Raw genomic sequence first — 23,155 nt, 5'->3', positions numbered from 1 at the left:
TCATTTCCCCTCTAGGAGTACTGTGCTAACACTTTGTTTGAATTAAGTTGACTTTACTTCAGTACCTCAATCCATCCTCCTCTGTACTACTGTTAAATCTGAGGTAAGCAAGTTTTTATTTTTATTTTTTCAGGCCAACTTGCAGAAGCTGCATGCTAAGTAGTATGAATACAGTAACTTGGTTAAATGTGACTTAAAATGTGCTTTGCATATGCTTATCCTGGCTGTTTCAATGTGAGACATATCTGCTTCTTTTTCCTTGCCCCTCCTTTAAACACTGTCTAGGATACCCAAATTCAAACACTAGTGACGACCAACTAATTAGTCAGTCCCTTAAAGCAAATCATCAAAAAAAAATCTGGATGATGTAACTTGTCCTTTTACTCTAGGGAAAGTATCATGTTCCAGTTAGTTTTAAGTGTACAAGTCAGTTAAACCTGTACTGAATTACATTCTGTTATCTGAACTTATTTCAATTAAACCAAGAAGTAAATTTTATTTTATTTTTAAGTCTTAGAGCAAGCTACAGAGGCCAGATCTGTATATGATATCCATCTGAAATACACATTTCAAGGAATAAGACACTAATCAAATTACTGCCTTTCTTCACTTAGGGTATTCTGCTGTGAGTGTTGTAAGAAGGGGGAAAAAAAAAAACACCTGAGGAACCAAAAGAATACTTAAGACAGGAGCCTGAAACAGCCTCTGAAACACATCAGTTACAGTGTCCATAAGGCAGCATAGTACATGTGCAAAACATTAAGAGCTTGCTACAGCTCTCTGCTGCAGTCTTAGTACTTCACAAAGGTAAGCAGTCAGGTGCTTCCCTGACCCACCTTAACAACTTCATCCTGAATCATCAGGCATTTTAATGCTAAAATGAAGGGAGCAGTGTTTCTTAAATCAGCAAATGGAACCAGTTGCTGTCTTTCCTAAGAAAATTAGAATGCACAGAAATGAAACTAGGTGATTTTCAGATACTGGATATTTGCAGCCCACACCATTTTATAGCTATGTATTATAGTAGCAAAAGTTCTCACACGGTGTTAAGCTAAACTTCAAGTAAGCTTCAGCACAATCCTTTTGACTGATCCAATCACATCATCTAACTAGACACATCTCCAGGGCCTGTTTCATACATACTGTTTTCTTGGGCCTGTGTCCATGCCCAGTCAGACACCTGTAGCATTTGAAGAACAGAGGCTGTGAGCGCTCCGCCCAGGACACAAGCAGTGCTGCTCCGCACTAGTGCATGCTGAAAGCTGTTTCAAACACCATACTGATAGAGATCAAGACACAAGGTAAATGGATGTCTGCCTTAGAAAAATTATTGGATATTTCAATGTATGACAGCAATTATATGTGATATACAACTCAACTAATTACTGAACTAATCTCCATTAAAATTCTTCCCTCTATGTGACAATAAAACAAGTTTGCTGTCTTTAAGCAGTGTGTTCAAAGCAAACTGGGCACCGTCTGTGGGTCCCAAACCAAATAGTAGGACAAGCAGAAGAGACCTGTAGGAAGGCCACCTAAGAGAATGATGCTGTTTCCTAGCTTGTTGTTTTATGTGGAAAATCTTTAAGAACATAACTACTTTTTGCATTTAACATTGTAATGCCTAGTTAAATAATGATAGTCAGACTTTCAGCCTTGTAATCTGACCAGAAAAAAGTCTCTAACAAAAACAAAATTATAGATGATCCTGAACCAAAAACCATGCTACACTATAATATGATCAAGTATAACACTGAATAACATGGTTATTGTTACAAATGAAAAAATATTTCAGAGAAGAAAAAATGTTTTTAAAAAAGGCTGGATATATGCAAGAAATACCTTTCTGTAATCCTCTGCATTTCTTTTCCCCACTAATTAGGAATGTGGTTACATAGTATATTACTTGCAAATCCTTTACCAAAGTATTTAGAGATTTGTCCAAAGCCAGTATTTTAATAATTTAAAATAGCCAATGCTGTCATAAGCATTCTTAAAGCATGGTTCAAATGCTGGTCAAGAGATAAAATAAATGACCCTTTTGCTATTAAGATTGAAATTAACAAAATGAGAGGCTAATATTAGTAGCTTAAAATAAAATGCTGACCTGCTGTTTATTGCACTAGTTTGGAGAAAAAAAAGTGAGAAAATACATAATTCGGTTCTCATGCTGATGCTTATGTAGGTAGAAGCTGTATCTAGGTCCTGGTACATGCTTTAAGGCAGTGCTGCATGAAACCTACTTCCTCACAAGGTCTCCAATAGCATTCTTAGTACCTTACCTTGCATAAGCTTTTGGGGTCTACATGCATCTGCATGGACCAGACAAAAATACAGCATCTCTAAGGACTAAGCAAGCTTTTAGTTCAACCACTAATCCTCCATTTAAAAAACAGAAAACCCTGGAGCTCTTTAGCTACGAAACAATAGCTGTTAACTATAACTATATAGAATTGTACCTACAATCAATTATTCTCTATCAACCGCTTATGCCTTGTGATATAACGAGAAGCAGTTTTGCAAGCGCATTTACATTACTTTTACTAGCATTGATTCTTAGCACCGTTACTTTAACAGTAAGATGGTTATTAGTAATAAAGTCGATAACAAAAGCATGTAATTGGCTTATATTACTGCAATAGCTTTGCAAACGTACATGAATATATGCTAGAAAAATAAGCAAGCATATGCCCCTGAAACTGACATTGCAGCCAATGCAGAAGGCCCACCTAAACAATACTCTCATTGTAAAATTGCCCTATGTCGGTCCTGTATAAAATGCCATATACTGAAATCTTGCACAGACTTGCTACATCAAAATCAGTGTCACGTTTCATGAATGCCTTATTTCTGTATACTGCCTAGCAGAGTTCTGATAGAAATACATAGGACTTCCTTTAATGCAGTCTAAACCCCAGCAGCTTCAAAAGTACTATGCACAGCTCAACCGAAATAAAATCTATTTCCTAACAAGGTTTCCACTCACAGCTCTGCGGCAAACAACCAGAAAGGTTCAGAACTCCAAACAACCAGAAAGGTTCAGTAAGGCTCTATGCACCCAAAGATTCTGTCAGACAGCTTTTTTTTCTTCTCTATTCCATCTACATGTCAACTTCATTAGAAAAATTAATCTTGAATTCATTCCTGTAAATTGACTTTAAATTTCTACCTCTAAACTTGCATCAAGCCTACTTTTATGCTTCCTTTACAATCCTCCCCCCCCCACCCAGTTCATGAACAAAATTTGCTTAGTTGCAGCTTACGTTTGATTTGGACTTGACACCACAGTACCGTATGTTCATATGAAAATCTGATAACCTGTGAAACAGAAATCACATCTCCCAGTTTGTAAAGTATTAGCTACCTTCTCTCATATTTGCATATCACTTGCTTAAAAAGGAAAAGTTAAAGTCCTCTATTATCCTCATCTGTCCCTCCAGATATATTTAAAGCAAAGTATCAGAGGGTCTGCGTATGCAAGACCTCTTTTGTATACAAGTTGAAAAGCCTCCAACCCCCAGAAGAAACATGCACTTCAAGCTGTGAGCTAGGCCAGGCCAGTGTTTTTGAGGTTCTGCTACAGAACGAATGCTTGTATTTGGTCTTTTGAGAATAGCAACTTCAAGAGACTTTTCCAATATAGATCCTCTATAGGTATAATGAGCTTTATATTTGGGCAAAGGATTGACAGCAGGATGCAAAGCAGAACAGGTGCTACAATGCTGATGAAAAAGAGCTTCAGTCCAGGCCAAAGGCTGGCAAGGCACAAGACAGATTAAAAAAAAAATATTAAGAGTTTACCTAAAATTCAGGATTACAAATACTGGAGACTGAACCAGGGGTATTGATTGTACAAGAAAATGGATTTAATTTATTTAACTGAGAAACTGTAAAAAACAAAGCATCTCAAGGTAAGTCTATCAGCAGGTATTAAAAATGCTTGTAAAGATCATACATGTACACCCAGGGTTAAAAATTGACTGATGTTTTTATACATTTTGTATTTCATCTTTTCTTACCTGAGGAGCACTCAACACCAGCTCTGACTCCCGCTAGGGCCTCTGCAGCTTGCACCAGTGCCAGGGGAAGCACAGGGAGCACTAATTCCACCTGCTTCAGGCCAGCTCTGGGTGCGAGGCATGAAGCCCTGAGCAAGTGTTTAGAGAAATACCAAATGAATGCAGCAGGGGTTAGGTCTTTCTGCAAACCCTGATACTGACAAGCAGTGCAACAGGAATTAATAATTGTCTTTTCCAGCAGAGAGTGCAAGCACTGTTTTCAGCTGGGCTGAAAGATATTTATTTTGCTTCTATATACAGGTGTAATTAAGGTCACCAGACACTATGAAAATTTAATAGTCAAACAGAAGTAAATGTTTTCAGGTGACCTTTGAAAGTGAATGAACAGAGAAAATAATGATCGGGTCATCTTCATATTTTTATATCCTTCTTAATCAATTAAGATTTTTTTCTCAAGTCAAACATGGAATATGAATATAGATAATATATAACATTATTTCAATTATTATAAAAAACCTGATTATTGAGGAATTATAGTTCATTGTCCTATCATGACTTTCTTAATTCATGTTACTGAAAAGCAATAGCGACTTGAATAGCATGAAAATTTACTTTTTTTTTCTGTGCTTCCATGAATTGTAAGGTTAAAGCACTGGTTCTAAGTTTAGATCCTTTTTACCAAATACGGACCATGCATGCATATAGATGTGACACTACAAAAAAAATCTGTAATTAAGTATCTTTGTACAAGACTCTCTTTAATGGTCACAAATAGAACAACTATCAAGTTACTCTTAATAATTATAAGACAAACTAGAAACGGGTGAGAACAGTTCTTATCTTTCAGGAAAACTTTGAGCTTTCAAAGTGTTCTCTCTAAAGCTAAGCTGAAATTTTATTAAAATTGTGATTCAGTAATAAAAAACAAGCAGCCAGAAACAAAAGTAAGCTCTGGTATTTATGACAACTGTTTCAGTAATGCATATTTGTTACTGAAAACTATTTATGTACTGCCAACACTTACCATTTTCACTTAAAAGATTTTATTAAAGCACCACCACTAACTGAAAATTAAAAAAGAGCTTGCTTGCTAATTGCTAGGGTGAATTCGTGCATGAAAAACAATAAAAGGAACAATTTAACAACTTTGCATCCTGATGACACTGGCTGGTTTTGAATCTATTTCCTCCTCTTGTTCAGCAAATGTCTAATTCTCTCTCTGCAAAACAGTTTGTTACTGTTTGTGGGAGGGGGTTACTTCAAAATCTTGTAGCAGGAACTCAAAATTTAGTGATGTAAGCAAGAAATAGAAATGCCATAGCCACTGAAGAGAAGACATGCGGCATTGCTTACTTAAAGCCCCATCCTGTCCCCCCAAGGACAATAGCTGCTACCAGGATGGCACCAGCGATGGAGCCTATTATAAGATTGGTGGCACTAGGACCTGTGATAAAGGATTATGGTAAGAAAGACATAAGAACCAACCACTGTATTCACATTAAGTGAAGCAACTGAAGGGTAGTCAACAATTCAAGAACTACAGACAGCACACAAGGTGGTATCTGTAGACAATTTCAGCAGGCCCAACTTACTTTTAATAGTAAGAATGAACAAAGCTGTTGGTCTCTGCCCTGTGTGCTATGTTGACTTCTACCACAGATAATATCTAATATTAGACAGCAAATTCTGTCGTGACTTACTCCATCATCTAGTGAAATAACTTTAACTGAGGACACTAAGAAATCTGTAAATAATTCCTTAACTTAAAGGTAACATTATAAATGCTATATGTTTTATGACTACAGCAATTGGAAAAAAAAATCACCCCTCCTATTTTTTTAAGTAGACCCTGAAAGGTGGTCGCTATTTTAATTTGAGCTGAGAGCATCTAGCACCACTTGCTAATCAGAGTCCAGACTCCCTACCGTTAACGTCAATGCTAAATTTACAAACTGTTTGACAAAGGAAAGGATTATATAATAAGGAACAGAAGTTGACATAAAAGCTGTATTCCCATTAAGCTTTCCAAACATCAAAGCATCTCTTCATCATCCTCAAGAAGCTACTTAACAACAAAGTGGGGAAAGGTGGAGCAGGAAAAAAAAGCAACAAAAAGCAGCAGCACAAAATATATTTGTGCACTTTTCTGAAGAGGCAAGAGAACACCTAAATAAGAAATTCATAATTGACCTGTAAGTGCTCTATTTACACAGGGTGGAAGAAAACGGACAATAGATTTGAGTATTTTCCCATTTTAATTGCTGTGCACAAAAATTACCCATCGAGTAGTCTTTGATGTAAAGTTAATTGCATCTGAGCTTAAGACAAAATAAAACCAACACAACAGTTCTTTTGCAGCATATTGCACGCTGTGTTTAAACATTTAAATATCCGGGAATAGCCTTCAAAAACAGTTCATACCTCCTATCCCAGTCTCTCAAAATCAACACTTCAACACAGCAATAAAAAAAAATACTACTTTAAATGTTCTGAAGCTGAGTTTTGAAAGCTATCAGACAGCTAAAATAAAAATGAAAAAGTAGCAGCCAGGGATCAGTAAAGGAAAGAGAAAGGGCAACTGCAATAGCTCAAAGTTTTAAGCTGTTACGTCTGTATCCCAAAACCTTCTGTCCAGTCCCAAACACTACAGTAGGAAAATACCCTAAGTTTTAAAATGTAGCAGGGTTACCTAACTTCATTTCAGCCATTGTACGCTCCCCAAATCAGTGCTGTTGAATGTTAGATTAGCTAAAACATTTTTTTTTCTCAGATTTTGTTTGTAACATGAAGTGGTATAAAAAAATTACTCTGCAAACATGTCATGAACTGATTCATGTCAATATACAATTCAGGAATTGAAGAGTATACAAACACTGCTGAAAATAAATATGGTTTAGCACTCTGAATTAGTATACACAAAAATCAGGTACACAAAAAATTACTTTCCCCTCAACTTCCGTAGGAAAAAAAAATTGCCATGAACTTAAGCTGAATACTTTCTTTTTTGAGGACCACACATTTACTTTAGGAAGACTGTTTGCTACAAGGAAGCGTAGCAAAATGGGGCTTATACATTCTCCTAAATCTTTTCAAACATTTGCTGTAAAAATTGTTTCCAGCAATTCATATACAAAGAGTAATCAGGAATATTAATAAAAGACTTAGACTGAAGAGAAATGAGGTGAGTTTTACAGATATGAGCAGTACACAGATTGGACAACAGTAATTAAAAAGGTAACTTTTCACAGTTTGGAAGAAAATATCTTATTTGGTCTTACTTACCTTTAAAGTCACACCTGGCTCTAAATCAACAGGAATAAGCATGGTGGAGGGTAAATGAATGCCACCTGACAAGCATTGTACTCGCAACTGAGACTTGCTATGAACAGTTCACAGCTGTAGCTCAAACAAGCTACTGTATTTCACTTGGATGTGCATCTTACTCTGGATTTTATCAGATGACTGCACACAACAAAAAGACTGAAAACACAGCAAGTAATTTACCTGTAAGAAATTTCAGAAGCCTTGATAAACTCTAATGCTGATTTCTTTCTAGCCATAAAATGCTATCTTCCCATTAAAGAGATACGATGATTAACCGATTGTAATGCATTCGTAACTTAGATAAGGAAGTACACCAAAGGGCCACTTTTTAACATCTCTCTTCTTTCTGTGTTCCCTGGTTGTTAAGTGTTTGAAAAAAGTCTATTTCGTAGTGGACATTCATTCAACAAAGAACAAACTTCTGTTCTTTCAATACAGGAAGCCAATACTGTTTTTATTCACTTTAAATATGGAAGAATTCAATGAAAGTTCAAACATAAGACAACATACGAGACAATCAGGCTAAGTTAATGGAAAATTTATTAAATTGTGTTACATAATAAAGTGGGTCCTAAACAGCTATTTTTCATAGACTGTTTTGGGTTGGAAGGGACCTTTAAAGGTCATCTTGTCCAATATCCCCCTGCCATGGGCAGGGACACCTCCCACTAGATCAGATTGCCCAAAGCCCCGTCCAACCTGACTTTGAACATTTCCAATAATGAAGCATCCACAACTTCTCTGGGCAACCCGTTCCACTGTCTCATCACCCATTGTAAAAAATTTCTTCATTCCAGCTGATCTCAATCTACCTTCTTTCAGTTTTAAAACCATTGCTCTTTGCCATGCAACTACAGGCCCTAGGAAGTCTTTCTCCGTCTTTCCTGTGAGCCCCCTGTACACCTATGACAAGCAAATAGCCACTATTAAAATTGAGGTAGTGGGCTAACACTTAAGATTACAGCTCTCCAAAATTATGAGAAGACTTACTTACACATACTCTTTATATATGAAGACTACACTTCAGCATTCTACTGCCTTCAGGTAACAGAATGTTAGCAACAGGATATTTGAAAGTTAGAAGCTTTTATGTAAAACTAGTTATATACACTGTTATCAGCTTTCATTTTTCTAGCTAGATTGTGTGAGCCATTATTAGACTGAAAGCCCCAAAGAGTGTAATAAACAATTTGCTTTTTATCAAATAGTCCAGGTTACCCTGATTCTATTTTGCAAAATAGTAAACTCTTTTTTTCTATTACTTTTGTAATTTGTCATAACGTGAACATTCAGACATCTAATTTTACTGTGACAATGCAAAAATTCACAAACTTTTTGTTTTATGCCCCACATTATCCCAGACAGGAGAAGGTTCAACACTGCATGAGCAAATCACACGACACAGACACAGTCAAATCACACGACAAATACAATCACAATATGACAAAGCTAAAGGGGTAATACACAGAGGGCTCAGGTGCATACGGTTACCTCACACACTAGGCACCAGACATAAACTAAGAAAAATGCTTACTCTATTCCCCACCCTGTGCCTCCAAAAATCACCCCCAAGGCCAGAATGGTCCCTGCCACTGCACCTATTAGCCTGTTAGTGGCCATGCTCACTGTGTGGAGGGAAAAGGGAAGATTTTTTAAGGAAATGATCACATCATATATGTCTGAAATGAAAACATAAAATAATTCCTCAAAGGAATATTTTACTTTATAATCCATCATCTGATAAGCAATCCAAACCTCCAACCAAACTTTTATTTACCAAATACCGTAGCTTTAAAAATTCTGAAATAAGCTTTATGTGATTTTATTTGAATGCCTGCAAATATTTCAGTAAAATCTTCCCTGTAAACATAAGACTATTCCTTTTAGCTTGTGATTTTATTATTTACTTAAAAAAGGAACATCCTCAGCCTGCTGCTTATTGTAACAGCCAAAATGTAAATAAATCACCAATAAGAAAACTTCCATTTGATCACCAGAAAGATACTGTATCCAGTATAACTAAGCAAATAAAAACTGTTCGGAAACAGTTCAATTGCAGGGGATAGAAAACAAAACAACTTTTAATTAAGTCCTTTACAAGTGTGTAATATTTTTGTTTGTTACTGCATTTATCAAACAGGACCCTAGTTATCTATATCACCTAAAGACAAGTAACACCTTGTAAAAGGAAAAACCTACCCTTCAGGTAACAGCTTGGAACTTCAGTATATTCAGAGACTCTCTTAAGTACACTGAAGCCTTATTTTTCATTTTTGAAATAAGCTTTTTTTTGAGGAAAGAAAAAATAACCCTGCATTTCCCACATGTTATAAAAGATTAAAAGTTTGATAGATTCATTGTGTTTTAACAGAGCATAAACAAGCATCTGAATTCTCTAATGGGAACTTTTTCAGGGGACAAAAGCATTATACTCTTCATGCTGAAGGAAGTCTCCTTTGAAACTTTCTCTTTTTTAAAAAATTCATAAATATACACAAACACACACACACACACACTTGAGACGTTTTATATTAAAAACAAACACTATTCCACTAGTCAAAACAAAGGCCCAATTCTGCAGTGAAATTGCAATGAAAGGATATTGTGTGCATATGGAGCCCCACTGACTTCAAAACTATTAGCCAGCATTGTAAAATAATTCAAAGTTTCTGCAGTAACCAAAAACTAACAGCAAGAACTCCTTGTCTTCTCCAAACAGTTACCATCCTGAATTGCTCTCCTGTGGGTCTGCTAGTGCAGGTTGCTGAGTTTAGGCTAATTCAAGACTCATGCATTAATACCAACATAATTAACATAATTAAGGATGACCAATTTTAAAATCCTGAAGTACAGCATGGAGGCAAAGGCAATTGACGGGTGATGCAATGGTCTGGAAAGTGCAGTAGGAGCAGTAGTCAATTATCAATTATAACAATATATAAACAAATAGCAATACTTTTTTGCGCTATACTTAATCTAATTGTAGTAAGAAAAATAGTGGAATCTATGGTGTGAAGTATCTTAAAGCTACTGTGTGAAATTTTACGTCTCTATATAAAAGATACATACTTGTGCAAGTATAGAAACTCTCCCTAAATAATTATCTGCTGTCATGCTACTGAAGCACTAGGTTTCAGCACTAAACACTACGGTAAGTAGTTCAAATAGGAAGGAATTAAACCCTGAATCATGCAACATACAGGTGATATTGACTTAAGCAAATCTTTCTGTATCAAAGCTTCTCACAACACATGAACGTGATTCTAGTTTATTTACAAAATATTTTCCTTTCCCCTTATATCAAAATATAAGGATTCCAACACAAGTAGATAGTTTAATGCAAAGAATTAACTCATCATCAAGCAATTGATCTTGTAAGAAAGAGTTGGTGTCCCTATCTATACATGGCATAAGGTGTGAAGTAGATGGAAGTGATGAGGATTTATTTATTTTAAATGACAGATCTGTAAATTAATTGTGTAAGCAGTATAAAGACTTTCACTAGATTCTTGTAAAAATGTTACTACTACAATATAAAATCTCTTTCCATTTTTTTTGTCTTCAGTCTGAATCTGTCAAATATCTGAACGTTTGACACTCAAAACAAGAAGCATATCTGCTAGTTTGGATCTATTCTTAATGATATATATGCTTATGTAAAGAAAAATCCAATGTTTTCTAATACTGTAAAAAAAAAAAATAGTACATTCTCAATGTGATACTAAAACATTTTCCAAATTTCTTTACATCTGGATATGGCCACATTTAAAGAACAAATAAAACTTGTTGTATTCCAATCATGCGAACATAACTAACTGCTTAAAAACTTTCATGTATAAAGTGCAGTACTCATGATCAAAACTGTAAAAATTGAAGGTTTTGTATCAGTACCATGGATATGGCTACTCACTTTGTCTAGGCTTGATTTCATGGATTTTCACTGCTCTGGTTTTGAGAGTCAGATTATATTCATTCTAGTTTGTTCCTTAGATTTCTGGTCATATCAGATGTCACTTTGTGATGCTGGATTTAGTTTAGATGCAACATTCTCGCAGCTGAATCTGCTACACTTTTCTCAAAAACAAAACAACAACAACAAAAAAAGAGTATTCTGTTTCTGAATCTTTACAGAAGTACGGAAGGTTACTTCTGTATTCTTTTGACATCTCCCAGAGGAATCCTCTATTAGCACACCAAAAGAACTTATAGTGGTTGTCAGCGTACAGGCTCCTAAATTCAATTCCAGGTGATTCAATTATCAATAAATTACTGCACCAACATACACAAAAATAACTCATCTTTTGAGATTCTTTGAGCCACCTTGTAACAAAAACATACTCTTCCTTTTTTCAGTGGAATCCATTGAAAACTGGAGTGTAAGCTATATGTCTGTACCTAGCAGAAATACGTACAGATACTACTCATTTAAGAATTTCTTACCAGAATATTTCAGCACTGATACATGGATTTTCATAAAGGTGCTTCCATTCTGAAGTCATTCAAGTTAATCTGAATTACACGAATCTAACCAAGATAAATATACTTTCTGTGCTGCCTTTCATATAGACCTTTTTACAGATGAGGGAATTAATTCTTACCTATAGGATTTGTAAGTAAGCAATTAAAAATTTGTAAGCAGTGTTCCAAAGCTTGGAAAGTTTTATGGGAAATGGAATGACAAGTGTCTTTGTAAGACAAACTAGACAGCTAAATAATGACCTGTGGTAGGGTTGTAAATCCAGGAAGTACCTGCAAAGATTCCCTATAATATAAATCTGGGCTGTTCCAGAGAACTTCCTTCACAGCAGGAACGTGTTTCAAGATGATCTCTTTGACACTTCTTGGGAAAGGAGTGCTGGAACCATTCTGCTAAGGGGCAAAAGAATACGGCACACAGGATGGAAATGGAGGCATTCTGAAAGGACATACCAAAATCCTGTCTTCCCTTCACAGAATATCCTGGGCTAGAATGGACCCTCAAGGATCATTGAGTCCAACTCCATTGAAGCCCCGGATACTTTAAAGTGTAATGAATTGCACTGTGAGCTCTAAGGACTACATTTTAAAGTTTGTTTCCATCAGCTTTATAGAATGGACAGAATGCTCTAGAACTGGGATTTAGCTGATTTTTTTTTTTCCTCCAGGATTTCATTTGCTTATTGGTAACTTTATCTGTAAATGCATACATGATTCTGGATAAATACAGTCTGATGTTGGATAATGTCCTGATGACAGAAAAAGCTTAAACCCTTAGCACAATCCGAAGACATTGTTTGGAAGAGATGTCAGTGAGAATCTCAAGTGCTGTTCTTCCTCTCTGAAAAATTTTGATAAATTTTTGACAGTAACTCCTCTTTGTATTTTTACTTCATATACAGTTGAAATACCTACTATACAGGTAAGCAATAATGGTCATAAAAATAATGTAAGTCCATAAGAATCTTATTTTTCTTCCCATTAAAATCTGATGCCAAGAAACCAAAGCTATTTCCACCAGAGATATTTGACTTTTCCCTTTTTTGTGTGACAGCTCTCTGAATTACCTGAGAATAGCTAAGGGAACTGGAAATCTCTAGTAAAACATAAATGCTCAGATAAATAAAAAGTAAGAACTACATTTAGTCAGCTTCCAATCATAAAGAAAATGATTGAAAAATTGAGAGTAGGTGACAAAGGAAAAATCAGAAACTTTTACCTACTGAAATCTTCCCAAAATTTAAATTAGAAAATTAAAAGTTTAATTAATCCTCAAAGCAGAAAGACCTACATCATCTACACGAAGCAGAATTTTACTGTCTGTTTCTAAACAGGACTGCACAGTATTTTTCTCTTCCTATATGCTAATTCTACTACCACGTATCGACTGAAAAAATATCATAAATATTTGAAAGAACATTACAACTGAAATCGCACAAACCCTTGGGTCCTTCATCCTTCTTGTTACCAGTATCCCTGACAGGATCATCAATACTGCAGTCTGTCCCAGCCCAAGAGAAATTACAGATGCAAGTGGCTTCATTACTACATACCTGGAAAAGAAAATAAATAACAACTGCTGCTTTTTAACTGTATTTTCTTAAATTTGTTCAAAGTAATTAGGTAGTTCACACAATAAAAATTCATCCACTTATATATTATAGCAGTAGCACTGAGCATTTAGAAAGAGTATAAAAGTATCAGTAGCCTGAAAGTTTGCTTTAGCCCTCTAAATACGCTCAGATGCTAGGAAAAGCAGAAGAGTTCCTAGTGGTTCCAATCATCACTTGCTCTACACAACTGCATAGGATGAGAGAGATAACAGAAACTCTAATCCACCAAGAAACTATCCAGACTCATTGTATCTTCACCAACAAACTGTGTAGACTTTTGGCCTGGATGTTCAGAATGAATACAAACATTTCCATTTAAAAATGTAAGAGCTGGTCATGCTTTACAACCTTTCATTAACAGTTTGTTATCATGGAGAAAAAACTGTAAGATTTTTAGTGCTTTTGTCCTCATTTTTTTTCTAAGCAGCAATGAGGACTGCTTTTCTTCTAGGAATAGGTCTAAGTCTACATGTAGTTGAATGACCTCTAAAGAGGATGTACTCACTAAAATTGGCAGTATATTTGTCATAGATATAGGAAAACCTATCCAACCAGGAAAACCTACAATATCAAATCAATAGCACAAGTTAGTATCTATAAACTTTTCACATGAAAAAGAGTATGGTATGTCTTGCTAAGGGTTACTAAAGAAAAAGCATGACATGAGAAAAAGACACAAAACAAAGAATGAAGTTTTGATTGTGAGATTTGAAGGGAAGTCAATCATTAGGCATCAGCTGATAACACATTTTAGATGCTGGAACAAACCCACCGACTAATTAACCTACACACTAATAATTGGAAGTAGCACGTATTTTTCTTTCCTTTTTTTTTTTTTTTTAATCTCACTCTGCTTCTTCAAGTATTCACTGAAGGAACTTATCTAGAAAGATGATGATAAATGCATCTCATGACAGGTTTGATCAGCTGAAGTATGCTTTTAAAATTACCAAAGCAAAACAGAAAACGTAGGTCCCTCACCACTCATGCCACTCTTCAAAATGTACCAAGATTAAATCTCTCAATCTCTTCTAGATCCTCTATTATATGATTAAAAAAAAGTTGTTGTTAACTTTGAACCCAGCTGACATTTCTTCGAAGGGCTCAAATTCATGTCTACTCTTCAGTTACACATTAACAAAAAAAAAAAAAAAAAAAAACTTTCATGTATAAAGTCCAGCCCCTTAGGCAAGTATATGCCCACTGAAGACAATTGGACTTACGGGTAGAATAACAGAATATAATGTACCTGAATGTAAAAGGATATAATTTGTGTATATTCAAGAAGAACATATCATCTCTGTTGAGGTCCAGCATTTTACAATTTTAATAACTTCAGTCATCAGGTGTGATTCCATGAACAGAGGGCCAACTTTCTCAAGGTGTTAGTATGAAGGAAAAAATTTAACGTAAGATACTTGAAATATAGATAATGCATTACAGAGGTCTTTAGAATAACTAGTACCAAACTTTCTTGACAGTAGCAAAAACAAGACTTTGGATGTAGTTGCAGAAGTCATTTGACAACTTCACTTTCCAAAATTTTATCTTTGCTTCACAGAATGTTAGTTCTCCCTAGAATCTATCATTCGCTTTTTGAGATCAGCAGGCCTCAGGAACACTTTCAAGTAAAGAACTGCACAGGGTACATAACAGAGATAGGTAGAGAAGCATCGCTGCTAACTCCAAGCACAAGCTCACCCCATGACCGGAACAGACTTTTCCATTAGAACCAATGGGACAGCTGCTTATGTTCAAGGACTGAATTGGCAGGCACTTCTTGTCCAGACACATCATGTGAGGACCACATGGAGCTCCATCCTCCACGTAACCTAAATCTGTATCATCATCTAAAAGAACATGAGCACCACTAGGAGAAATAAGTTTAAAGATAATATTAGTATTATGTCTGCAGTCTATTGAAAATATTAAACATGTCAGTCTAGATACTAAAAGTTTCATACCTTTCTTATGTCCATACATACACAAAGACGACAAAATTATCAAGTCTTTCTCTCCATCTACAGGACTGACAAAGTGTTTCAGTTGTCAGACTACAAAGATGTCTACATAATGACCTAAATACTCAAAATGGTACCTTAGTTTCTTGTTGTTTGTTTTGCAAACAGTCTTTGGTGGATTGTATTTTTTGTTTGTTTGTCAGGTGATGACATTTAAATAAAAACATCAGTGGAATAAAAGAAGAGTTCAGAATCATTGTTCACTCAGGCTCTAACTACATAACAGAATATTCTTAGTGTGACAGTAATGTTGCCAATGTCTTTAAATACAAATCCAGTACTGTGCACAGCAAACTAAAATCCATTTACCTGACCTTTAACTGAACTGTAACTTAACATCTTATCCATCCACAACTCTTCACAGTTCTCTCCCTCTGAACCTTCACTTTACCTATAGGTTTTTATTTTCTCTGAGGATATTATGTTTAATACGTGGGTCTTTGCTAATTACAGATTTTTTTCCAGAAAAATATAATGCTGAGCATTAAATTCTGACTGTGAAGTACTGCTAACAGAGAGTTGAGGCAGAATAATCAGGAGGGCAACCCACATTTCACCCTCTTTAAATGTGGAATTTTTTTTTTTAATCAGAAAATTAATGCTCAGAATAATAATTTTGCTGTAAGATATCAATTACTTTTAAGTCATGTATTTTTACATTTATTCTTATGTTCACTCAGTTAGGTTTGATAGAGCAAAATTATCTTTTACCTGCAGTCCACTATTCGTCCTTGATGATAAAATGAATTTGGGATAATTTCTCCTTGAACCTGACCAACTCGTGGAACTTTAGTAAGATTAGTGCAGAGCAAAAAGCCACAGAAAACATCACTGAAATATGAAAGCAAAAATCAAAAAGTTACTGAAATAGTATGAAATAAATTTACAAAATAGAAAGACTGGCAATGCTGCTGGTGATCACATTAAGTAATATAGGACAGTAAGTTACATGATAGACTTTCAGAGTACAGGTGTAGAAATGAAATGCTATTTGGTGTAAATGACAAGAGGTAGAAACCAGTAGTTATGCATTCTAATGTACCAGTGCACAGTATTCACATAATGTTCACATAAATAAATTTCATTTGTGCTCTGAATATAATACAATGAAAAGGAGGCGAATTGTACATGGCTTTGTCCTATCAGACTACATTACGTTTTCCTACATCTAACAGCTTGGACATCATACATTAAGGTGAAGTTTAAATTTTTCATTGCATTTTATTTCCCTTGCAGGACCACAGAACCATAATAACAATCAATATGATGAGGTGTGCATGAATTTTAGGAAAGAATCTACTTTTTTACATGTGCATTCTTCAATGGAAGGGTCTCCAATTAAAGCTTCCATCTCTTTCTGTAATTGCCCAGAGTCATACAAACAGCTGGATGAGTGCTGGAAACTATTTGTTAAAACTGCAAAGATTTTAAAAAGCTCTTCAGTTAGACCATTTTTCTGCATCACTGTACTGACAAAAAAAAAAAGCTTTTACGCAAATTAGGGTTTTGGTATACATATCAGAACACCACCGTTCTTCATATATACAAAAATCCATTTAACCACTTCTTTCCTTACCTGAAATATTAATTTTCCTATCTGAAATTAATCATGTAACCCAAAAGGCAAAATAACACCACGTAAATAATATCAGTCAAAGAAGGAACACACTGTTTAGCCAGTACAATTTTTACATGTATTCTAAAAAAAAAATCTAAAAAATTACAGAATAGTAAGTAAATCAGGAGAAGGTTAAGTCTACCCATTAATAATAATTGACTTTGAAATTTAATCAAATATTCATCTAGCAATGTGCACATACAGGTAAAATCAGCCATTTCCTATATAGCTTGTTCAAATGTCTAATGTTCCTCTCTGGTCAAGATAAAGGTTGGAACAAACTTTAAAGAGCATAACCTAATAACATTCTCAGAGCCACTCTAGCAAGCAAACACGTTTTAATCTGCAGCCTAATTTATCCCCACCAATTATGAGGCATTGGTATATTATACATAAACCTGTGACTTTTTGCTGCCTTGTACGCCACGCCATCTGAGAGCACAAAAATTACACAGTATCATCCTTAAAACCTAGATTCTTTAGGAATGTATTGCTGAGTCACCTGCGGAATTTTCACAGACATGGAACTTTCTCAAGCTGCAAACATTGTGAGGAGAATATTCAAAATAATGCTGAACAAACTGCTGATGCATTGATGAAAAAGTAGAACACATTAAACCAATACTAATATATTTTAAAATACCAATTGTCTCTACTAAACCGCGCTTACTGTTTGCTACACTGAATCCATCGGTCTCCATCCTTTCCACAGTTTCCTTTTTTTGTGCCTTCTGTATTAAGCTTCTCATAACAAAATTTGTCAGATCCTGAGGACTCTGTTGATGAAGAAATGAAAGGATTATACTTTCTAATGGTGACACAAGTGCTTTGAAAACTTGTGTAATTATTTATTGCAGTTGGATTATTATTAACACAAAACTTATAAATCTAACCATTTGTATTGTACAGAGATAGCACTTTCCACAGTGGGAACCTACACAGACAGAACTGCAATACCTAGATGTTTTTTTCTAAATAACCCCCAATATTCAAAATTTGCTCTGAACTTTTATAAAAGTAACTGTGTTGTTTTCTCCATTTGAATTTAACTCTGTTATTTTGTTCACTTCATAACACCTACACATAGTTTTAATCTACTTGTTCCCACTGCGTTTATTCCTGATCTGTATTTCAGGAGATCAAAAATTGTATCTATGACATACAACAACACCTGATATCAACTCAAGGTGGTTTTTTGTTTGTTTGTTTTTTAATGTTTTAGGAGGTCACAGATGAATCAAGGTTGAACAGTCAGAGTGTGATTTCTACTGCTTCTTAGGAGTAAAAATCTGAACTAACATTTAAAACCACAATTATTTGCTAACATTTTTTTTTTTTTCCTGAAAATCACTGAAAAAAAGCACTACAATTACATAGAGGATGATAAAATAAAGTAAAAACAAACAAATGTTATACAATAAATCCCTCACCTCCCGCCCCCCCCCCCCCCCCCCCAAACTCTTGAGTCTCAAATAGGCATAAGCAGCAGTAGCAGTTATGGTTAGGCAAAACTCAAGAAAACATTAAGTGCTAGAGTACAGGACATCCTGATAGGTCTGCTCTGCTGAACTGTCTCAAAGTCATTAAACTGAGTAGTTACCCGTCTCAGCTGCAAGCAAACCCCATCACAAGTACTATTCTATTTTACTCAATGAAGTTTACATCTAGGTTTAAATTCGTAATATGGATAATTAAATACATACTAATGTATGAATTTTCCTGAATATAGGATGATTAAACAAAGAGGGTAGGAGCAGCTCTAGCATGAACCAGTGCTGGGATAAGGGAATTGACAACTGTCATTAATAGCAAAGCAGCAACAACAACAACAAACAACCTAACAACCAAAACCATGTTTGAAACTATAAAATAAAAAAAATCCTGAAACCCATTTTTCCCTAGTAATAGTAACTCAAAGTTGCTAATCTCACCTAACTCCACCAGAGTCCAGCATTTGCTGCCCTGTCTATGTCTGCAACCACATCAGGTCAGAACAATCTCACTGTCACCACTCCCAAACAAGTGTGCAACTTGACATTTTGTTTGGCAATCAAGTCACAGTTTCACACTGCCTTCTACTGAGCAGAAACTTTTTAATTTACAGTAGGAAGAACAAAAAGAAAAACACTAAAAATATAAAACAAAGGCAAGAATGAAGTAAAAATAAAATACATTTAGGGTATTAGAAGTCAACCTACTAGATCCCCAGATATATTTGCACTGATTATCTCTTGTCTTGCATTCACCATTGTAGCAACGGCCCTAAACAAAACACATCATGTTAGCAATGATAACTGACCACTGTTTCATTTCATTCCCTTCCCCTGCCAAATGTCTCATTTTGATTCTTCATCCACATCTTGGAGTGTACATTAGTTTTCATGAATTTGGGTAGATTGACCACGCATTTTGGCTCAGATTCTCAAAGTCAGTTGGTGTCTAATATGCACTGAAATTTCAGTAGCTGCTTTGTTTCTCTCATTTACATAGTTGTAAAGAACACGGATTATAATTTCATATCTACATACAAAAATGTAAAGATACCAAGCAAATCTTACTCAAACTACAAATCATTACTATTCACAAAGTGCATTAAGCACAAATGACACTAATGTTCAAAAGACGGTATCTATGCAGAAATACAGAAGACAGGATCTTTACAAAAATAAAAACTTGTATTGGGTCAAATTGTATTAATTGATGTGCAGAGATTTGAGAACACTACATACCTGATTAGAATCACAGGCATATCCATCCTGTTTATGAAGATTTGGTGGACACTGAAAAGGAGTACAATTATTTTTATCATGTGTACTGCAATCCAAAGAATCACTATGGAATATTCCTGGTTTTAAGTGACAATTGCAAAACATAATGAGGTGGTAGATAATATAATTACTGGAGGAATCTTTATAGCTATTTATAAAAATTAAAAAGTGAACATCTTGAGCCATAAAATACAAGGTTTGATTCTAACTTTCTGCATATTCCCAATGGAAATTAAGGAGGTGAGGCAAAATAAAAAGTGAAATAGCTGTGCTCAGTAACAGGCTATTTCCTAACAAATACTGGGGCCATGTTTGCTCTCATGTGCAACACTGCCACTACATTCTGAGTCCCGTTATGAAAGTGAGAGAACCGTTAGCTGTAGCCTACCACTCTGTTGATTACAGAGCCATATTGTAATTATGTTCATGTTAACTGTAATGTTCTCTTGGCATTGCAAAAATTTTTTATGCGAACAATTCATTAGCCCCAGAAGCCTCAGATCACTAAAGCTAGGAGTATACCAGCATCAATGCTTTTCTTCAACAAAAAAGGGACTGGTGAAGATTTGGAAAGGGTATGGTGCTGCAATGTACATCATAGCCAATACTTTCAGGGCAGCCATTCCAGCTAAAAAAGGCCTCTCTCTCCTCCACTGAGAAGCCTCCACCTGCAGAATGAAAGATTTACAATAAAATCTCACCAGTAGCTACTATCTGTAAGTGTGAATGTCTTGGATGACAATATTCAAAGAGGTTACTGTTAATTTATTGTAATCTACAATACAGCCAATGCCCAAAGAGAACTATGAGATCTTATTTCCTCAAAGTTAAGAACCTGATACAGTAGGGTGCAGCAGAGCTATTAAGATCTTATATAATCTTAGAGCTAAATATTCAGTATTGGAAACGAACATACATGACCTAACAAGTCAAAACTACTGTGAAAATGGAAGATGTGCCGAATGTTAACTATTTAAAAGAACTCAAAATAACCTTTTGTCTGCTCTTTATTCCTGTACTTTTGAGGATTATCCAAGTATTTTCAGGAGAAATGTGTACAAGTTATAAAATAATCACATTTGCACTCTTAAAAACATAGCATTTTATTCCCAATTTGTTGTAATTGTCTATACTTTCTACATTTGCATTTTAAACTGTTTTATTTCATGAAATCATACTGTTATTAACTTTGAACCCATTCACATTTGCAGTATATTCTTAGTAATTAAACTATAGACAAAGCAGAGAGCACAGGAGGATGTCTAACATAAATACTGTACAGATATAAAAATAAAACTCATGAGTTTTAAAAACCAACCAAAAATGTCATATTCTGAGTCCACTAGATTTTGCTTGCTTGCTTATATTGGTTTGTGTTGTTATATTTAAGAAATTTTGTTAGAATAATAAAAAAAACCACTTCCCTAAGTACAGTTATTTGAGGGTATATGACAGGACTGATTGTCAGTCTGGGTTTTCCTCTTAAATTGGTGTGAAGTGAGTGCAAGCAAGTATCAATAGTTTGGCCAGAGAGAGTTGCATACGTACCTGGCCAGAATCTCCAGTGCAGAATTCTGCAATATCACATTCATTCACTGCATATCTACAGTCATAGCCTCGTGGAAAAAACTAGAAAATGAAGAATATAGTAATATTACATAACAGCAAAATTAAAGGTTCCTGTTTGGAATAACTCTTCATTTTAATGCTTTTTAAACACTAAACTTGCATATATTTGTGCTTTTTTTTTTTGCTTGTCTAACCACAAAACAACACAACCTCAACAGCTAAGTGTTGAAAAATGTTCCATTTTCTTAATCTTTTAAAGGCTAAAATGAAGTATACAATACTTTCAATTTTTTTTTTTTTTTAAATCTATGATAGGTAAATATGTCATGTTTACATGAATATAAATCTAATGCAACTATTATTCCCTTTATATTTGGAGCAATAACCACTGGAATATTGTCTGGAATAACAGTCTCAGCCTTTATTTGAGCTGTTTCTCTTCATTCTCCATAAATCACACTTGCAACTTTAACAAGTGCATGCCTTCCACAGACAACTGAGAAGAACAATAGACACAATGCAAGAACACTCACAAGACATGATGTATTACAGCAGGGTCCATCACTACAATGAGCTCCATTAGAAAGAGAGCACTTCTTACAACAGTCTGCATAGCATTCCTGAAGAAAATAAAGTGATCTTTTTAATTTTTCATTTGAAATATTTTTTCCAAATCTTTCCAACCAACTACCATGTACCAGCAGACAAAAGATTCACTTTAGCACTGATGATTTGAAATTACCAGCTGAAAATATCCTTTGCAATGCTCAAATAGTAAAGTAAGGGGAAAACGGTGACATACGCACTATAGTAATAAGTAGATTCATACTTTCCGAAGCCTCTACACAGGTGGGGAATAGCCCATTCCAATGCATGCTGTGTAGTCAAATTGCATTAAATGCAGAAAAACAATTAAGAAAACTAATTACGTGTGTAACTATAGTTAATTATTAGAACTAGGCCTCAAGGCTACAGGTCAGATTTTTGAAAAAAAAAAAAAAAAAAAAAATTCTACAAATATTTCTACATTAGAGAATAAAACAATACTGTACTCATTGTCTGAACAAAGACACATATCTCCAAAACACTGATGAGGAACCTAACACTCCAGGCACAATATCCAGGAAAAGGAAAAGGGTAAACATTTCTATAGCGCGATGCAAAATATGCTAGGAAACAGTAACTCCTTTTCATTAAAATGACAGGAAGGCTGTTCTGAGTATAGACTCTACCTCTGCACTCATTCTCACTGGAAAAAAATATTTTAACAGTCCTTTAATTAATTTGTTCCATAGCAAAAGGCAAAACAGATTAATTTCCATAACCCTTCCCCGTCTCTTACCAATCATATAAGTTATCTTAATGTATTTTGTGAGGCCGACTTGTGGAATAAGATATAAGAACTCTACTTGCCATTCGGAAACCACAGTCACATTCTTCTCCTGCTTCTACGTATCCATTTCCACACTCAGTAGTTTCAAAGAGCTGAAAGCAAAAGAGCACGCCCCAAACCCCCGGCCCCAAAAGTAAGAATAAAAATAGTATCAAATGACTTTTCTGTCATACACAGCCCGTCTCTGCAATGCTACAGACACATTCTCACAGAGAATAATATATCCCTTGCTACAGTGATAGGGCATGCTGCATGGCTTTCAAGTGCAGCTAGTCAGAATTGTGCAGACATTAAATACGTACAGCTAAACCACCTGACTGCTAGCCCCCTTTAAGGGAATATTCACCCCAGAAA

At 35.1% G+C, this 23,155-nt stretch overlaps 1 protein-coding gene across 9 annotated transcripts in view; it reads right to left on the bottom strand.

The window, feature by feature from the left end:
- The window catches only part of ADAM23 (ADAM metallopeptidase domain 23), a 73,495-nt gene that overhangs the window by 4,386 nt on the left and 45,954 nt on the right, over window positions 1-23,155 (bottom strand). For 2 of the 9 annotated variants that reach the window (XM_035331669.1, XM_035331665.1), the window contains 11 exons: window positions 22,822-22,893; window positions 21,936-22,028; window positions 21,388-21,468; window positions 19,801-19,851; window positions 19,270-19,333; window positions 17,742-17,847; window positions 16,165-16,284; window positions 15,134-15,302; window positions 13,261-13,372; window positions 5,373-5,463; window positions 3,264-3,318 (listed from right to left, as the gene is read on the bottom strand). In XM_035331669.1, the coding sequence (XP_035187560.1) occupies window positions 3,264-3,318; window positions 5,373-5,463; window positions 13,261-13,372; window positions 15,134-15,302; window positions 16,165-16,284; window positions 17,742-17,847; window positions 19,270-19,333; window positions 19,801-19,851; window positions 21,388-21,468; window positions 21,936-22,028; window positions 22,822-22,893 (1,014 nt within the window). Of the gene's footprint in view, window positions 1-723; window positions 933-3,263; window positions 3,319-5,372; window positions 5,464-8,877; window positions 8,969-13,260; window positions 13,373-15,133; window positions 15,303-16,164; window positions 16,285-17,741; window positions 17,848-19,269; window positions 19,334-19,800; window positions 19,852-21,387; window positions 21,469-21,935; window positions 22,029-22,821; window positions 22,894-23,155 lie in introns of all 9 variants that reach the window. The other 7 variants (XR_004752345.1, XM_035331666.1, XM_035331668.1 and 4 more) reach the window with 7 other exon arrangements.

This window comes from Oxyura jamaicensis, chromosome 7 (assembly GCF_011077185.1).
Source record: "Oxyura jamaicensis isolate SHBP4307 breed ruddy duck chromosome 7, BPBGC_Ojam_1.0, whole genome shotgun sequence".
Taxonomy (NCBI): domain Eukaryota; kingdom Metazoa; phylum Chordata; class Aves; order Anseriformes; family Anatidae; genus Oxyura; species Oxyura jamaicensis.
The sequence above is the reverse complement of the archived record's forward strand: the minus strand, read 5'-3'. Positions and strand labels throughout refer to the sequence as shown.